Here is a 20811-nt window from a genome sequence, read left to right as displayed (position 1 = left end):
CCACCGTCTCTGCATGCTCACTGAAAGACTAGCGCAGGTTTTAAATAAGCAGCACTCAGTTGCACAGTTTCCTCTAGTCTCATCCACATTATCTTACCCTTGCTGAGATTTGCCAAGTGTTTAACAGAAAATCTAGCTACAGTTTTGTCCCTTTAAATTCTCGCCTTCTCTTGCAGGCAGAAGACATCTGTGGAATAATAATGAATTTCTTTGGTTTGGGGTTTTTTGTTTTTATTAAAAGCTATTCTTCCTAGCAGGAAATGAAAAAGAACAACCAGATTGTAGAATTTGGGGGAATAGGGAAAACATTTCTAAAGGTTAATAATAATACTACTTAGCATGTATTTCAAGGATATGCGACAAACCAAAGAAAAACAGATGTTCTCAGTAATGCTCCAGTTTCTCTGCAAACTCAGGTATTGTCCAGAGCACTGGCTGCTGCAGCTCACAAAAGACAGGAGGGCCGCCCCCAGGATATGCCACTCCACTCTGTACATGAGATTCCTTCCTAACTTCTCACTTAAGAGTGAGACTGATGACCCCCACCAAGCCCAGCGTCAGGGCATACCCAAGCCCTAACGTAACTTCTGCAGCCAAGTTCTCCAGCTTCTCTACCTCAGCAAGCTGTTCTTGTGTATCTGTCTGTATCTCATGCTGAGATACACAGTCTCTTTGATTTCTTATTAAAGTGGTTTCTAGTCTCCCAATGCTTTTAGTACTGCTGCACTGAGGTTTTGGGAACCGCTAATCATGAACACCCTAGAAACTTTACCGGGAATGCGCTCAATTGCATTCACCAGCTCTTCGGTCCTGAAAAGTAGTATTTAAACCAAACTCGAAGAGAATTTTTCAAAAAGCTATACTGAATTCAATTCATGACACACTATTAAGAATTATTTTACAAATGAAGCAGCTTAATATGATTTAAAGGATGCAGAACTTTCCCATAGGGGGAGAGAAGCAAATCCTCCGTGAGATGAGTACCAACACAGTTGGTACTGAGGCTTACAGAACTTTGATGTTAATGAATGTGGATGGGTTGTAGAGATGGGAGAAAAGCTGCCTTTATCAGTTTTCCCAGTACCAAGCTGATAGCCATTGTAAAACTGCTTTTTAATACAGCTGTGCAGCTTTTGCCAGTAAGCCACAGGTTTCCATCACATGATCAGGTGAAAATGTGCTTAACAAGGACGTGAATATGTTTCTTTGTTCGTAACAAACTTATCACAAGACAGACAAAGCTCAAATTATCACAAGAGGGCAAACGTTTAGCCAGCAACATGTCAAAGCATTCCAGCCCGCATCTCACTGTTGAACAGTCCAAGAAAGAAAAAAAATATAATCTAGTTGAATACCACCTTCTACAAATAAGAAGTCAGTTTGCTTTTTTGTAACTCTACATCTGGAGCCTGTTTGTTTGGGGCATAAAGAAAAGAGGAAAGATATTTGGAGACACTTAAATTGCTTCACTTCCTGCCGTGAATGACTATGCAGTGATTTTGTTATAAAAAAGAAAACAATTGTTTCCCATGCTCCCTGGGAGAAGGACAAAACATAACCTGCTGAATGTGCAGCAAAAAAGACTTCAACAGTAAGAAAAAACTGCTAATGATAATAAAGATAAGCCCAGGAATAAGGCGGCTGTGGAGTCCCTATTGCTAGACTACAGTAAGAACCCCTTAAGCACTGACCCAGGCTGATGAAGACAGGCACACTTCAGGCTGTTTCAGGTCTGGGTAACATGAAGCTCATAACAGTGTTGAAATGCCTGTTACTGCTTCCATGGATGGGTAGATATTTACACCCACGTTGGCAAGGACCACTTGGAGCAGGTGAGCCCATGAGCTCCTACAGCCCCACAGGTCTATAGGGCAGCTGGGTACTGTGCAAAAGCAGCCGGGCACTGGGGCCTTACCTTTCCAGCACAGACGGAGAGAAACAGCGTCTCACAGGCATTCCTAAGGCTATGTAAAATGTCAACCCTCTCTATTCCAACCCTCGCCCTCTCCAGTTTCACTCACTTTAAAACAGCTGCTTTAAAATACTTTGACTTCAAAGCACAGTAAATTAAGCTCCACATAAAGTCCATTCAGCTTTTTGTTTAATTTGATAAAAGCTCATCAGACCATTCAAGTTACCTTCTGGTCAATACTGCCTCAAGAAATCTGCTATTCAGCTACCTGTGGTTTTTCCAATATTTCTGTAAAGCATTACTGACAGAATCTGTTGGCCTGCATGCATCGGGTCTTTGGTAAACACTGTTTCAGGGCCACTCAAAGTACCTTTTATACTATTGTGATCTTTTTCTCTAGAAGTCTTCATCTTGTGTGATTTTTCCTTCCTCTTGCTCTAACACCCTGGAATCACTGTCATTTTTGTACAGCATTTCTCCTCTATTTTAACCTGATGACATACCATGCCCTCTTCCATTTTAATTTCTTTCTAAGAAAAAGGATTGGTCTCAATATCAATGGCTTAGCTCTTGACTTGCTGGCTAGGAGGTTTAGCTCCAGGCTAGACAAAGTTACTGTTAAGCTGGATACTTTCATGTCTATTGACAAAGAACAATAAATACGCTTACCATAGCCCCTTGCATCACAGATGATCCCAAAGCACTCTACAAACAGTGCGCTGGGTCCCTCATTCACCATCAAAACATACTTGCCGCTAACTGTGCCAGCAACACTACATAAAAGTTAGTTAAGAGGTGAAAAAGAGAGCAACTTCTCCAAGTGAAATTACAAGGAAATTAAGGGAGGTAGAGTATATTACTCCACGGAGAAGTTGGCCAGAAGATCGAACAGCACACCTTTTTAATGGCCAAAAGGGGGCAGAGTCCCTGTTCAAGACAGAATCACCAGCAATGCAACGTTGCTCCTCAGGTCTCTGCTGCGCACGATGCGTTATCAGATGAAGAAAGCACACCGCCCACAGAGCCTATTGGCATGGCTGCTGCTGCCTCTCCTTCTGCAGGCTTTTCATCTAAGCATTATTAAGAAAAAGCAATGCCTAGCCTAAGAGCTTTGACAAGATCCCAATACAGTGGTGACAACAGTAAAATACACAGAAGATTTCATTTTAAGACCTCCTCAATGTTTCTTATTTAAATAAGCCATCACACTGGGAGAAAAAAAATCCAGTGAAAGCGATCGTTTCAAGAATACACAGGATCAGCCTCCTCATCCACCTCCCCTCTCGCCAAGTATTGACCTGGCTAGCAGAGCAGCAGTCTCAAAGATTTTAAATTTCCTACCGCGTAATTACAAATTAGGATGTTCAGCAAAGGGGAAAAAAGATTTTTTTTTTTAATACATAGTGATCATGGGAAGCTGAACAGTGTCCTATATGAATACAGTCCTGTTACAGCAAAGAAGGTAGGTCTACTCTGTTTCTCTAATGACATCCCAAAATTTTAGGAACACGTGTGCAGGTCTTCCAAGAGGACCTTACTAAAAAAAGAAGGTGGCTCTGTTTTAAGCATTTAAATCCCTAAAGACAGACAAAAGAAAACACAGGACAAAGTAGAAATACTATTGATTATGCATAATTGGTATAATTAATTTGTAATTAGTTCATTAAAATATATAGGCATTGGAATTATGCTTGTACATTTCTGGGAATATCCTTCAAGTCACTTGGGATATGCTTATCATTTATTTGATAGATGAAACATTATTAGAAAGACAGCCTATTAAAAATTAATATACTAGAGTAATAATTTCTCGATCTCAGCATTCAGTTTTCTACGTACTCAGATTCCTATTCTACCTCACAAAGAGTTTTTATTAACACTGTTTTTCAGAGCGTGACTTGGGAAGCACAGCATTTTAGACAACTGAGGCACAATATCCTTTACGCCAAGTATGTAGCTAGTTTTGACAAAACAAAATGACAAATACTATAAATTATATACCATGAGAGTATTCAACACCACATCTAATTCTATAACCAAAATTAAGATGGAAAGGTAAAAAGCCTTGCGCTTCAAAACAAATACCAAACATGAATGAAAAGCAGTAGGAAGAAACTTCCACAGCACCATAAGCAGCCTGGTCTCTAATTGCTTAGCATTCTTCCACTTCTGCAGTGCATCTGGCATCGCTCGCTGTCATAAATGAACACGTCTGTATGAGCAGGATTTCAGGGGTTCTTAAATACTGCAGGTAACAGTCACCAGTCTCTCACAACAAGCGACTGAAATGGGCTGGTATACACTGGTACTGCAGTAGCATTTCAAAGATGATATCATACCTTGACGTGGGGGGAAAGTAAGATGGAATAATAGTGCATCACCGGTTTTTTTCCTGTAATGTTACTTCACTATTCCTACTGATCTTTCTGAAGTCCTATCAATATCTCTGAAGTGCCATTTCAACCAACAGTTACAGAAATAATTTGATCTTAAAAACCCAGAATACAGTCACATCACCTCCAAGTTGGGTACGTAACACCAAAGTTTCCTTAAGCTTCTGTAACAGATAGAGAGAGTCAGTCCTTATGTGTGTAATTATGAACACCACGAATAGGCCTTCCGCTCAGAATCACCTCTTAAAAAGTATTTTCCTCCCCACCCTACCTCCATCAACACTAATGGAAGCCTAGAAAGGCTGGTGTCTCACTGATGCACCGATCCATGAAGCTAGGCCATGTGAATACCCATCTTCATTAAAAAAAAAAAAAAAAATTAAAAAGCTAAAAAAAAATATAAAAAAATCACGTGATTACTCAAAAAGAGCAAAATCAACAGTGGATGTATAGTGCAAGTAGGGTCATTTGCCATTATAAGGTTTGAATCTTTTCTTGCAAAACAAAGAGTATGTGCCTAAAAAAACCCCACCACTTTCATTTTATAAAGAAGGGTAAAATTGCAAAAAGAAATGTAGAAAACAGAGTTAGGTCTCCAGGTCCTTTAAGCCACAATTAAACACTTCACTGTAATTTTGTACTTCTCAGCAAATCTGCTTTAAGAATTCTGAACAGTCTCCCAGGAACCACATACTTTTTTTTTTCCCCGCCTCCAATCTAGCATGGACAATTATTTATTTTCTTTGCCCTGCACTCAAGGATGTGATGGATGTATTTACATAAACACACACGCAGTCATAGATATCTCTATATAAAAATTAATCTGCAGATGATGAAAAGTGTAAAAGATCTAAGAAGCAAATCCCAAACAAAAGAGCATACTTTATACATAAATATCCTGAAATTATAAAGATCTGAGATTAAGTGGTTTACCACTCATTTAGAATTGATTAGAATGTATTTAAATTTAGCTGAAAGTACCACAACATTGCTCATGTATTTGCATCTGCGAATAAGTAAATAAAAAGCCTGTTATTAAAGCCTTCATTAATTCTGATTATATGAGAACTTAAAAGCAAATCTGTGTATTACTGCTCTGTAAAGACTCCTAGCAACTCTACAGTAAAGCTGGCACTGCAACACAACATGTGTCAGCGAAAATGACTAACGGGATCTATTTTCAGTAATCTTAAATCACACTGGTAAAATATAGAATTAATGGTTTTGCATAACACTTCAAATATTTTTTATTCTACTTCATTCCCAATTCATGCTTTATTGTATCAAAAAGTGAATTTTATATCACTTGACATTTACGCACAACAGTTGAACACGTTTTATTAAACTACAATGTTTAGGCAGTATTCAGATGTGATGTGTATATTATTATGAAGAGTGATCCAGCTATTTTATTTCCTTATAAATATGATGGCTAGATGTTTAAAAATATATCCCGTTGACTAGAAACATGAAGAACATTTCATTCTGACTACAGATTTTGAGAGTTTCTATATATTTAATTGAAGCCAATATTTTTGAAAGAAGGATTCATTAATTTTAGTAGAATTTTCCCCCAATTAAAGACTTGTCTGTTGATTTCTAAGGAGTTTAACAATTAAGTATATAACCAACCCCAAAATGGTTCTTGTTGAAGAAATCAAGTTTTAAGCTATGAATGACTTCTGAAAGCCAACTTCCCGCCTGCCCTCCCCCCACCCCCCCAAAATTCTACCCATATCTCTGGCATACTGGTTTAATAGTTTAAGCAGAGAAGCATAACTGAAAAATTATTAATTCGGTTCTTCAATCTCTATCCTTATACTAATAAATTAAATAAATGTATTAAAGCAAATTTGTGTTTACAGAAACTTGAGTTTGCAACACCGATTCACCTGTCAGCCCTGACATTCCCTTTTGACTGTGAAGGACAGTCCTTGTCCGGTAAAGCTACGTCTGCAAACTCCACTTTTCGTGGCTCGATTCAAAGCCTGAGTGAATCTTTCCATGACTTGGGTGGGACCACAGATCACAGACCAGCACGGGTCTATACTCCATTTATAAATGGAAGGTGATTTGGGGCAGTGAGGGGAGAAAAAGCAAAGGACTCATTAAATTTTGTACATAGGAAATGATGTTGTAATACCTAAGAAAGTTTGCTTGCCACTCTCATAGTTGAAAAGTCATTCCAAGTTAAAACAAAATAAAACAAAAACCAACCTCCCCCCAACATTTAGCCATTAAACTCAGAGTTATGAGGTGGAGTTTGATTAAAGATTTTGCACTTTATCACGTCCGATAATCAGACTGGTTTAGAACAAGCTCTACACTATAATTTATAGAGTTGGCCTCAAAATAAATTACTTTTCCCTACACAGTTTCTAGGCCCAAGTGCCAAGTCGATTACCCAGTAATTGACATCACAAAGCATTTTAAGGCACCATAGAAGACAAAGGATCAAAGAGATTTTTAGTATTTAGTCATACAGAAAAGTATACCTGATAGTCTAAAATGCTGAATCCTAAACCATTTTTGTCTTTCTCCAGTTCAATAACCTTCACATCAGGAGACCATAATGCTAATTCCCCTTCTTCCTCCTCAGGATTAATGTCTTCCTCAGGTTTCACCTGAAAAATAAAAGCTCTAGTTCAAATACTATCCTTTCAGTTCTTTACAAACACTATTCCTTCAATATTTTGATTATTAATGGCTCATACATGCCCTAAAATATGACCTTTTATGGAATTGCAACTTCATTGAACATTATGCATCCAGTTTTCTCCGGCTTGCTGCCTTGGATATTCCCCTGGGATTATGCCTACATGTTTTGAGCGCTGGAGCCCAACCTGGCATACAAACACCCATGTATTAGTCAAATTAGTTGTTATAATATTACTAACCTGTTACTTGTTGATGAACTTCAGCTGTCCCATTAGATGCATAAAGGAAAAATAAATATCTTAGCATAAAAGATTTAACCACAGACAGCTAATAGAAAGACCAGACAATCAGGCACATCTGATACTTGTGGCATTAAATATGCAAACAAAAAATTCTTATATTGTAACTAAACAAGTAGCACCTCATTTGAAAAAGCAGTTTCTTTCATAATTTTTGTGCTAACGTATGAAAGAAAGAGGTATAGTTAGCCAATTTTGTTAGGTAAGGACAGCTTCATAAATTCTTCTTCCAAAAAGGCATCTTTTGTTGTCTAACTTAAAATGCGTGTTTTAACATTACTGCTATTTTATCAATACAATCTTTACAAAATATCAATGTATGATGTCCCAAGAAAAACGTTAAAATCTTGTACCATTAACTTCACACTGATTTAATTTTATTTCTTTGTACAAATATGCCTATTACACAGAGCACTGCCATGAGGCAAAAGGAAGACATTTTTCTTCCACATGCTCTTTCTTGATACTTCTGACAAAAGAAACCCGAAATATTGTGAGATTGCTCTAAGGAGAAGGCAACCTCTGTTCACTCAATATCACCTTATGGCAAAGATGTGCAACTGACAACTTGCACATGGAAAACGTCCAGTAAAACGCAACATCGAAAACCACAGTGGAACAAGTGCAATTGCAACAGAAAGGGCCTTTTACAAAAAGGCGTAACACTGTACACCTTATTCTTCCATGAAACATCCATATTTCTTGTTTAACTCTCCACCTTAGAGGAAATTAGATCAGAAAATATCAGAAAAGATGAGAAGTCAAGGTGTAAATACTTTTTATAAATAGGAACAACCATTACAAGTGTCAAGCTTTAGTTTGAGACTTTAAAGCTTCTGCAATGGAAAGAAACATTAAGTTTCATTTTTTTCCAGTTCTATAAAAACCTACTCAGAACATGGAAGTAATCAGCTAATGGTGGCAAGGATGTGATTTAGTATAATTCAGAGCTCTCACTCACCTATTAAGTGTAAGAATGATGAATGGGATGTACATAGTCAGCATGCCAGCTCTGATTTACCTACCTTGTATTTATAGTACAATGAAGTTTCTCATGACCAACCTGTATAAACTGTAGTAAAAGTACCAGTGTTGCAAACGTGAACTATCTTTCACTGAAACACCAGCTGTCCCTTAGGAGCCCAAAGTGAATGGCAAAGGCAGCTTTATATGACAATTTAATACAAAACCGCCTCATATAACTATACATTTTAGGAAATGTTATTTAAGACTGAAAAGTGGTCTGGATCAAACAGCAAAAGGAAAACAGAAACACTGTCTTTAGAAAGCTAAATCACTTTCTCAGAAATATATGCACTTTTTCAAAAAGCCATTGTCCTTTTACACAACTGAATGACATGAGAAGTCTACCTTTTGTTCTGGAGGGGAAACTCCCATGGTGGGTTCATCCACAAGAGACTCACTGCCATCATCAAAAAGTCGCCGACAGCAAACCAATGTAAATGGGGGTGGCACTTCTTTTAGAAAAGTGATTGCCTCGCGGCGTGATTTTCCGTATAGCTGAACTCCATTTACCTACACAGAAGGGGAAACACACATCCACACTAAGATAATTAAAAGGTCATCAACCAGATTCTTTTATTAATTTTTTTGCGTACACATCTTCCCCCAGCTGAATGTGAAAGTCTGATTTTACCTAGGGATTCTGGCAAAGCTTGCATAGTTTTATTAACATATGCTTCTGAAGTATACATGCATTACTGTAAGACTTAAACTTCATCTGCAAGATCTTGTGACTACTGACTGCTACATCATGTCTCTGGTCTCTTCAGCTTCCTCTAACTTGTTTTTTGCTCACTACTTTTCCTAGCCTAAATCTTTCCTAGCATTGTTATTTCATTCTCATCTGTTTCTTTGTTGGGGATTTTTTTTTTTTTAGTATTAGGCTTATGTGTTTGAATTTAAAAAGATAAAAATTTAATTTTCCAAAATATTTTAAGAAAACACAGATTTTGAGCTCTAATCAAAAATTTGAAGTCACAACTAGCACAACTTTATCAGTTGTCTAAAATGTAACAAAATGGTTGAAACTAAAATAGATCCTACAGAAAACATGCAAGACTGTTTATATAGTAAAAAAGAAACCAATTACAGTAAGCAATTAATCAGAACACCCTGACAAGGGTCAAAGCTTACCATCCCATAAGCTTTAGATCCTGAGTGACAACAGAAGACCATAAGGCCATTGTTAATGGATGTTTTAAACCACAGACTTAAGAAAAAAAAAAAAGAAGATAAATAGATAGATAGATAGATAATAATGCTGCTTTAAAAATGGGATACTGCAGTTGTACTTCCTCAGGAAAATAAAACTACAGTGATTCATCCTCTTTTACGTATTTTATAACCTGTAATATCATGAGGGTACATCTATTTGCACCATAGCGGTATCCTTAAATATGAGGAAAGCAGAATGTCAAGTAGGTGTTACAGATGTGAACATCATCTATGTTGACGAGCAGTGCAGCCCCAAAAGAGCAGGGTTTTAACCCAATCAGTGCCATGGACTCAATCCCAACACCTCTTGTGTTTCTGGGATTTCTTTCAGGCTACCTCAAGTCTGCTCTCATGACCAAATGTCCAAAGTCGCTGGAGTGCAAACACTGGTTTAGGAATCCAGTACACATCATCCAAGTCCACTCCACAACATGAACCAAAGCAGAGTAAGTGGAATAACTGAAGATTCTCTTCAATACTTCATACCCAAACTGCAATGCTAATGTAGATGAACCCACATTTGATCCTAGAAAATATAGCGCGTAAATATACAACATACATGTACACACCTCTGTACATGTGTACTTGAGGCATAGCCTTGCCATATACTTCCCAGATCTCCTTGTTCTTTAGAGGGACTCAATCCTGTGCAAGACTACACAGCTATGTCACTTTAGCCACCATTTTCTTCCTGATCACCTCTACTTTTCCCCACTTTTTCCTCTGTGATTTTTACAGTGTAAACATCGCTTATACTGCTGGGAAAAACAGAATTCCTCTCGCACTATAAACCAGGCAAGGAGAAAAATTCAGAGTAGTGTAACTAGCCTCCAACACGGTAAGACGAACTGCTATGGGTTTTTTCTGTAAGAATTACAGCAACTGCTGAGCTATCAGGCTAATCCATTAGTTAATTATTTAAGCAGAAGTATCTACGCGTAAGGATTTTTTAATGCATTGAGAGTGGCAGTGTGGTGGAAAGTTACCAGCACTTCTCAGCATACTGTGATTGATGGAGAAGAGCTACCACGCACTCCCGAGCAGACCTGGGGACTCCCATTTCTTCTTTTGCAGCTGCCAGAAATCAGCCTCTAAACACACAAGGTGCCCTACACCCCATTCATTCACCACACCACTCTAGTCAGTTGTGCCATCAAATAGGAGCGAGTGAAATTTTATAACAAAACTGGAAGGACACAAGGAAGCAATTTACTCCTAAAAAAGAACACAATGAAATTAGCTAAAATTAGGGAGGCGGGGGAAATACCATGCTTTCTATCATAATTCAAACACGTCATTAAAAATAATCAACATTCAACCTCACTATATATTAAAAAAAATTCCTTGCTGATCACATTTTAATCCCAACTGTATCAGGCCCAGGTAGAGCTGCTTGTTTGGGGAATGGGGCTGTCACTTTTTCCATTGCAAACCCCTACTTAAGGGGATTTATAACTTGGCTGCAAAAACATACTCTGGGCTAAACCTGGCATATATAGCTTTAGCCCCGGAGCACATTTTTATTTTGTTGGGTTTTTTTCCAGCTACAGAGTAGAAAAAAATTTATGCTCACTAGGTCTGAACATATCTGTGTACTTAATTGTAAGTACACAGTAATAAGTAAAACTGTTAAATATATACAATTAAAGTTTCCTAAGTTACTCTACAGCAATGCATTATTCCTTTTGGTATACAATTTTTTGTTTAGCCGCCAAGGACTTTAAACAACACTTCCAGCATTCCATTAATCCCTTCCTTTAGGAATCAAGATTTCCTCCATTAAGCAATAACTGAAGAAAATGTTTTAGGTCTTAGTGATATCAGTATGAATTTTTGATGTTAAAGGGTGAACAACAAGTAAAAGCAAGAGACCTGTACACTGAACAAATTAATCTTTCAGAAGGCCTAATTCTGTTCCCATTGATGTCAATTAAATGTTCTTTGCATCCACTAAAAAAAGGTTCAAATTGAAAATATTCCACAAAGAGCAGGTATTCAATAGGAAATTAATGTCTTTTCACTTGCAGGCTGAGATACTGATAGATATACATACATACATACACACACACACACAAAATAGGTATTATTTTAACACTATCAAATAAATATTTTTCCTGAGCAAATAGGTCTGGTCTGATTCCGATAGCTTCAAAGCTGCCCCAATACCTCTTTATACATATTTAAACAAACTGATGTACTAGCTTACACACACAAATGTCTTTCAACACTCCACAAGCAAGTTATAATGCGTAACAGGAACCACTATTCCTGAGACTGTTGTAAATTTTTTAGGAGTGACAAATATTAAGAAAGATTATCCACCACAAAAGCTAATGCCAAATTGCTCAAAAGACTGAGCTAAAGGACTACAGATAGAAATACATTCAACACAAATATTATCTCTGCCCTTATAACTCTTGATACTCCTGTTAAAACATTTCAGGAAAAAAAAGCATGAAGTCACTAAGAGGTCAGAAGAATTTGACATTTTGTCCATAAAGGAGGAATGAAACAGTGAAGAAAATGAATGTGACTTCCAAAGCACTACTCTAACGGCTTCCACAACCAACCCTTGAATACTACTATTGCACAGACAGCAGCCAAACTAGAATTTAATACAAGCATTTTTAAGAAGGCTAAGCAAACAGGAAATACATCAGTTCTATTTTTTGGGGGGGGTTTGTTTTGTTTTTTACCTCCAGAAGTTCATCCTCCAGTTGCAGAAGACCAAGTGTTGCAGCTGGACCATCTGAAGCAATGGATGATATATAATGATGTCCATCAAACGTGTCAAGCTCAACTCCTAATCTCAAAGTGTGGATGGGTAATAGCTGCCAAAAGATAAGTATGGCTGAGAATGTATATATCTTCATCTACCACAATATAAACACATTTAGGATTCAGTAGCTCACCAAATTAAACTAAGCACACAGTAAGATGACTATGTCTTCATACTGACATCATCTGCATTTCAGCACAAGTGTCCATAATTTCTCTACACAAACTGCACAAATAAAAACAACCAATCTGCCCTTTCGGGGAAAAGGCAATTTGAACAGTATTCTTAAATAAGGCTACCATATTGGAAAAAAATGCAGAGAAAAGTCTATCCTACCCAAAAGGTGAGTTTTCAACAAAACTGAAAGAAATTCCATAATCATAATAAAAATACAAAATCAGCTGTCTTACTCCTTTAGGAGCTACACTACTTTGAGGTAGGAAAAATATCCATGAAGTGTCCTCTGCAAATAGCTAATAATACTAGCAACCTTGTTTCTGCAAGGTGAAATCACTGACTTTGTGTTAGCTTTTTCCCAGGGGGCCTCCTTAATTTGGAATTTTTCTCTAGGGAGCCTCCAACCATTAGTGTCTTAGGTCTGTTAATGTTAGGAAGACTAGCATAACACTGATACACTCTCTGGAAAAGACAGCAGAAATCATGACAACTTGGGGAGAAGAGATGATCAGCAGTATCTGCTCCTTCAGTTTGGCCATTTTCTGGCTTTTTCTTACTTAAGTTGAAACACTGACTGTCCTTCTGGTTCCCAATTAATTCTGGATATTCAAGTAAAAGGAGCAATCCATTGATCCTCAACATTCCCTCACACCCATGTCTGATTATGAGTTTATGGCCTTTCTTCACTGAGACATCCCCACAAGTATATAAATGCATCACCTCCACAAACCTCTTTTGTACAATATTAACATACATATCTTGAAAATCTCTCAAAAGTCTCAGAAGACTGAAATTAATTTCAGCTCCGACCATTTCGATTAAATGGACCTCCCTCTCCCTGAGCCAGGATCACTATGGCAAACTCCTCTGCAGGACGACGACATTGTTCAGCAGAGTTTCAACCTCTGCTCCATTCTGTAGTGGCTTTCAACAACTGAATTTCAATGCAATTAAGTACCCCAAAATTTGAGGCTTATATGCATGGTTTGGTTTGTTTGTTTGTTTGTTTGTTTGAGGATGTGTGTATGTTAAAAGGTTCATTTGCCCATGCTACAAAAGGGTATTGGACCAGTCCAGAAGATAAGCAGAATATTGGCAGCCTTTTTTTGGAAAAGTAAGATAGAGCCACAAAGCCACTAAATTTCTGAAACACATAAATCTGGAATTGTGTCACGCCCTCCTGGGATTACTCTGCCAACATATACCATGAAGGAAACCATCATGTAAGTCATACCTTTGAGTATTTCTGGAGCTCCGAATCATCTGTAATAGGCATATCCACATTCACAACCTGAAAATTGTACATCATAACATTTTTCAATAGCAGGACAATAAAGACTTTACCAGAACGATGAATTTTGGCAAAAAACTGATGAGCAAAATAAACCATACTTAAACAAAGTCACATTGATGCAAACTAATTTTAAACAAATGTTAGAAAAATCTTTCAGACACAGAACATTGACAACTAGGAATGTGGTGATTATGCACTATTAGCAGACTCCAATATTATCCTATTGCCGAAGCCCGAGTGCCAATTTTAGTCAAGTTCAGTAATCCTGTATAAGCACAAAATGCCATTATGTTTGACACAAATACCCAAACTGACTTGCCAATCAGAATTTGAAAAGTACGATCGCTTAAGTTATTACTTCAGGCTATGGTACAGCCGTCTAACATCTAGACTAAACCACCATCTTCTGCAGCATGTTTCTAACATGGCTTGAAATACATGAGTTTACCAAATTTGAAGGCAAAGTGGATTATTTAAAACAGGGACAAGAAATCTCTTCAGTATATCTTTTTTTTTTTTTATATTAATAAAATAACTATCTTCACCACCAGTTTTCTTGTAATGTTCTTCCTTAACATAATTTATTTATCCGTAACCTTAGAAGGTTATTTACTCCAATTTTAAATGTAATAAGATGACATCTGTGGTGATCTATGGCCCAGGGTTGGAGTCTGGGACACGGAAGTTGAACAAGTTAGGATTGCTGCATTTGCGAGATTTGGAAAATATACAGCCTTGCAAAAAATCAGGTGTCTTCAGGCTCCTTTGGAAATTTCTAGTTTAACAAAATATCTACGAAACAATACTACATCTTAGCTTTTTCTTTTGGCTTAATTTTAAATAGGGCTTTCAGCATCTTGTTTTCCAGTACCTAGGGTATTTTTCCCGACAGACAGAATCCATTTCATGTCCATTCAGTTGTAACTAAATGAATCTATGACTGATAACTCCTCAGCTTGACTGCTCACGCTTAGGTACCTGACAACAAATACCACACAGTCATACATCGCTGTACAGACTTCCAGGGTCTCTTTTTGTTTCAGCAGGATCTCAGCTCCTTCCATTGGTACCACAAAGGATCAGCAACACAGAAGCCGTGAGTGACACCAAACTCTCTCTTCAAACAGCTATTTCCTCTGAAGAGGAATACTTCTGAGAGAATACTCAAACCTGTAGGCACCTTCAGAGTGACTTTCTGGGAGCGGAGTGTAGGAGTGAGGATAGCGTGAAACAGGGACTGCACTATCGGGCTGAAATCGAACTAAACGTTTTTATTGAACGCAGCCAAGCAAGACTAGAGGTAGGTACAGATGACAAGAACTGGAAGAACCGAAAAATGACTTTCAAAATGGGATGCCACAACGGTTTCCTTCTATTATTTAAAAGGACCAATCGTTAACATTTTCATTCCTGACATTTTACTGGCGGCACCTAAAGAAGAATTAGAAACGGACGGTTTCACGAACTAAGCAGGTTTTCGTTCTCTGTGGGAAGTGTGATAGTGCTAAGGGAAGTAATATTAGACTCTTGAAATGTAAGGATGGGAATACCAAGCAACTGAAGTGGGCAGCCAAACAGATTTATTGCATCATGTACATAATCTTACAAGAACTTCAGATCTTAAAGGAGTGCTAATGGAAAGAAGAGAAGTGAGTTTCTCAAGGCAATTCTTAAAGCTACTTTAAATCTTCCAGCAAGTGACTGGAACAATGGCTACTCCAAGTAGTAAAAATAAGTGTCTCTAAATCAACTGGACAAGCATTGCAAAGACAAACAGGGCATTTTCTTGGTGGTGGTGAGAATTTTTTAAGTCTTCGGAAAGAACACTGGCTGGAGTCTTTTATCTGTACTCACTGGCTAACACAGCACTGAAAAGCAGTAGTGAATTACAATTTCAGCCAACTCCTTATGACGATTCATCAAAACAATCTTTTGCTTGGCAATTATTTAATATGCAGTGAAGAAATATCTAATAGACACTGGCACCACAAAGTTACACTACCATGAATTACCTCCTATTTTCCCAGCACGTTTGAAAACGGTTCTTTCATTCTTCTAATAAAATTATAAGATTCTTCATGAAACACAGGAGCTCTATCCTGAGCCTTTTTTGCCCAGTGCACAATAAAACAAATAGATCATAAATGAAATCATAAAAATGCCACATATTTTAAGTGGCTGCTATGATGCAGATTTAAAAGGACAGTTGATTTTCTTAAATCACTGTTCTTGTCTAGTGTCTGTATAACAACAGTATCTATATAAACAGAATAAAAAAAAACAAAAAACAAACAACTCATTATAACACTCTTACATTTCAACCTTGATGTTACGGGAAACAAAATTTGATGTTACTAATCTGTTCCAAATACTAAACTGTTCTATAAACAGCCCGTAATGCTAAGCTCACAGATCTGTAATTTAAAGAAATAACATACATGAATGTAGTTTATTGAAAGATAACATACCATAACTTCGTATTCAGGTCCCAGCAGGTTTTCCCACTTGGATTTCAGCTCATGTGCTGGAGGGAGTGGGACTCTTCCTAAATATGAAAGAGAATATTAAATTTACAAGCATATTGTACATTCAGAAGTACGTTTACTTCTAAATACTTCAATAAAAATTCAGTGTAAATAAAAGATTAGAGGGAATAATCCCAAAAAGGAAAGTGTATTAAGCTGAGTCTATCAAGCAGTGCAAATCAAAAATGTCTTTCTTAGGAAAACAATGCAAAATGTCAGCTACTGCTAACGTGTGATTTATTCAACTGAGAAGCAGAAGAGGTGATGCTTGCACTGATGAGATGCGAGTTCTGTACCATATAGCACTGTAAATAAATCATTCTTTCAGGCTGCAAAACAAATTTCACACGACTTCATAATTTGTTGCTATAAAAATGCTTGCCACTCCAGGGAAGCATCATCTCCAACCAAAATGAACCCTCTTAAGAAGTAAAACACCTGACAAGATATTGCTGTTATCGAGAAGCTACGTTCGCACAATGCAGTCACAGACTTTATTTATACATTTGGCAGGTATAAAGGCTTGTCTAGTTTAATTAGGCCAGTAAGTAACATGAGCTTTAATATAAGCTCCAGTTCTAAACCAGTCTTCCGTGGGAACTTGGCTATCTTGACATTTATATCTTTTCAGCTTTCTTACTTATGCAACCAAGGCAGTATTACATTCATGTAAGACAATTTGACAGAGCTAGACAGCATAAAATGACTGGCTGCCCTGCATTTGACCTCATCCAGAAGCTCAGCGCACATATAAAGTTCCAAGCCGAAGCAATGTTTAACTGGTAAGAATCAAGCTCTAAAGCAAATTCCATCTAGCAGCTACAGCAGCAGCAACTGGGGACTGAATTACTGAAAACTGGGTTTTTTTTCCCCCTTGAACGACTGTAATAGTTTGTCAGATGTCTAGACAAGGCACAGACCACTTAGTATTGCTGATGTGTTGTACTGAAATTTAGAATGTAAATCACAACCTCACATTTTGCACTCAAACTAGCAAGTAAAATACCTCAAGGGGGGAATTTTGAAGACACCAAGAGAAGCTCAGAGCCTACCTACTAGCAAAAGCCAACACAAATGGGATGTCAAGCTGCCTCTGCTTTCAACACCTTTGTAAACTGCAAAGATAAAACATGAGCTTTGCAACACAATCCTCATTACATCATTTTATAACTTTGAAGTTTTCCGCTCATTAAAAACAAAGATTTAAGTTAACTTATACAACAACATAACCCATCACTGGTATCTCTTCCACTCACTTTCTGTCATGCCAGATAGGCACATTCTGTCTGATCTGCACTGAGAAACCACACTCCTCAGAGCCTAACAACTGAGATTTCACTCGGAAATATCCAGAGCATCTTTAACCTATAGGCTAAAGGAGATACAGATATTCAAGGATTCCAGCAATTCAGATACTACTTTCTGTCACCAAAAAGAAACCCCACCAAGAATAAAAACTTGGGTTTGTAAATACAGCCCACAATTCTCCCTGAAATAAATTATCTCCTTAAAAAAAATGGAAGACAAATTATCCCGAAATTCTCAGCTGTGAGTTAAGGGTTTTCTCCTCCACTGAAATTTAATTGAAGTTTCTAAGGAGAAATGGTCTTTGTGAGCCTTGTTATCAAGCACAGGCTGATCACCATCTTTACTTCCCAACTGTAGCAAAAACAGAACACCAGTGCATTTTTCTACTCCTTCTATTTGCAAAAATACATAGGAACAGAAATTCTTTAGTCTCTTTTTCTGCTATTACAAAGTTATAGCGTGAACACACAGGACCTAAGCACCTGCAATTCCCTGTTCAGCCAAATATAGATTTTAAGGTTCACCAGGAGTAATGAATCTTAGGGTCAAGCTCCAAGTTCAGTTCAGTAACTGTAAGCTGTGTTCAGTTGGCTGAATACAGATTTTTTTGTCACTTTCAAAACATATTACCAAAATCTATGAGTTGTTCAGAGCAGGTGCTGATGCACGTCTCCATTTGAAGTTTCCCCCTTTCTTTCTTTCTTTCAAACACACTTTGAAGTCTTTGCTTGTAACTTCCTCAGCACTGTGGAAATGTTGGCTGGAGGGATTTGGATTAAATATATTCAATTCCAATGGTATCACCCAATTCACTTAAAACGCTCCTTTTTCCCCAAACAGCTTTTTCCACATGGCAGCTAATAGGAAGTTTCTTTCTAGTCTCTCATCCAGCTGGATTTCTCATGACCTGAGATACGTACCACGTCTTCTATAATGTGCAAGGCCTCAGAAATGAAAACGTTTCTCAGGGACAGCTTTCATTAGCAACAACTTTCAACATATTTAGTCTGTCCTTCTACCTGCACTTCCATACAGCTTTTCATTTCTAATTAGCAAGCATCAAGAATAAATCACAAGTGTATTGTAAAAATCATCTTTCCTGGTCAAAATTGCCGGCACCTTCAAAATTGGGATCTTTTCTTTTTGCAATTTCCTCCTGATTTCACAAACTTACTATACAAGGATGTGTACTGTGCTCTAGTGCACTTCATTAATGCACTACCTTTATCTGCCCTACTGTTAGATATTTTTCCCCAGCTGTCTTTAAGCGCCTGACTAGCATCATCATATCTTTGGGTTTTGAGTACTGCTGCAAGGCAAAAGAAAGCAGTTCTGCCCAGTCTGCAGTCTTGCAGATGCAGCTGTTAAGTTAATTGCCTCTAGTCTGCTAGCAGAAAGTTTCAGGCCTCATGCACATTGCATCCTAAGCCATGTTGCCTTTGTAACAGAACTGCTTAAGCACGGTTTTGCCTGGCCAGAATTACTGTTTAATACCTCTCCAGGAAACACAGTTTAATAAGAATTTCACACAACTGGGCTTAAAGGGAAGTAATACATATTTTATAAAACATACCTTTTACATTAAACTTCTGAAAGCATTTCCAGAGTTTAGTCAGAGCCTTAAATTAGCAGTATTTACTTTAGCACCATTATAATGAAGTGCCCATCACCATGTCCAAAATAAGCACCTATCTTTGGAATTTAAACTTGGTCATTAAATTCTATTCCAAGGTGAAATCTTATACAACGTATTTCAGTATGAGTAAAATTTGCAACTAAGTATTTCAACTTTTTAACAGAGATACACATACACATTTTATAGTTCCATAAAGCTTTTGCAGAACCTTGTAACTTAAAGTGGTTTTTCACTATGAAAAACCTCAGTCTAATCAAGCAATGATACTTGCTTACCATTGCATTAAATGCTCCTGATTCGTTACTCAGTTTCAAAGCCATGCCCATTGCATTATCCTCCTGGCCCAAGGAGGACCTGCACTGCTAGATGGTATCAAGGGCAGTATCCAACTGCAAACAAACAATATCTTCAGTGTTTAAATTTTGGTATTCCAAGACACACTGTGCATACAAACACATTATCCTGTATTCTCCAGGGTAAGGGGAGCTTGGATATCTAGGAGAACAGAAAAATCTCATAGTACATTTGCTACATGATGCATTGGGGAATGCAGTGCAGATATACCACACTGCCCCTGCAAGGAATCAGCATGGGTCGAACCAGCAGCTATGGATTCCAGGCAATGAAGTCCTTGCCAGACCCAGGTGCATCTGCACCACACTCCGCAGAGCTCCAAGGAAGGGGATTAAGAGATTTGCACAATGCTAGAATTGAAGGGGAGCCACTCATATACATATAACTTGGTTACAAACTCCTTTTGAAACTAAGGGCTTTGGAGTGTTTATGGAGAGGCAGTGGATCCACATCAAAGCAGTTTGGGTCTGCTCTGAAAAGGGCTCAAAAATACAGTTTGATCCAAGCTGATTATCAGCAGAACAGGGATCACTAAGGCATATCTAGATAACACATCTTGAGACTAACAGAGTTTGTTAACTTCAAGCCAGGTAAAAGCAATTTTAGTCCCTAGTATAAACTGATCCCGGCATTGATATACCATACTTGCACAGCATAGGTATTAGGTAACAAATTCCTCAGAAAGTTCTCTTTGCATCAGGGCAGACATCTGCAGCCTGTGACACAAGATAACCCAATCACGAGTAGTCAGGAACTGACTACAGAGATGTTGTTCGCTTCAGTAGAAAAAGAAAATACTTTATGCATAGAAAGTTCCACAGTAAAAAAGGACTGGGTAAGTGACACAGGCCAGCATGTGTTGCTCTTTTCTAGCCTCTGTCACAGCAAGTGTAAGTCCTCCTGACTCTTCTGCCACTAAATACATCCTACTGCTAAGTCCTTAAGTTATTTGTCCGTTGTAACTACAAATCAATATATGCTTTTCCATTCATACAGCTAAAACAATGCTTTGATAACCTCACATCTCAGCTACTCAACCACCTCTGTTTTGGCTTCCTATTTCTGGGAACACGCAAAAGTCACAACAAAGGATGTCTGGTTACAAGGCTTGGACAGAAAAGTAAAACAGAATGGAACATAGGAACTGCTACATTGCTCTCGTTTCCAGGTTGTCTTTAATACTGACAGATCTTCCACAATCATAGCAAAATTGTTATTCATTGACAGTCGTAATTTAG

The 20811-nt window shown here is 37.8% G+C and overlaps 1 protein-coding gene across 1 annotated transcript in view; it reads right to left on the bottom strand.

Annotated features, from left to right (window-relative positions):
• Window positions 1-20811, bottom strand: part of PATJ (PATJ crumbs cell polarity complex component) — a 149740-nt gene that overhangs the window by 109939 nt on the left and 18990 nt on the right. Inside the window, exons 13-17 of the mRNA XM_050900983.1 lie at window positions 16219-16295; window positions 13691-13747; window positions 12197-12331; window positions 8613-8798; window positions 6801-6917 (exon numbers count right to left, since the gene is read on the bottom strand). Coding sequence (XP_050756940.1) covers window positions 6801-6917; window positions 8613-8798; window positions 12197-12331; window positions 13691-13747; window positions 16219-16295 — 572 coding nt within the window. The remainder of the gene's footprint in view (window positions 1-6800; window positions 6918-8612; window positions 8799-12196; window positions 12332-13690; window positions 13748-16218; window positions 16296-20811) is intronic.

The sequence above is a fragment of the Gymnogyps californianus genome, chromosome 8 (assembly GCF_018139145.2).
Source record: "Gymnogyps californianus isolate 813 chromosome 8, ASM1813914v2, whole genome shotgun sequence".
NCBI lineage: Eukaryota > Metazoa > Chordata > Aves > Accipitriformes > Cathartidae > Gymnogyps > Gymnogyps californianus.
This window is presented reverse-complemented; position numbering and strand designations above follow the sequence as displayed.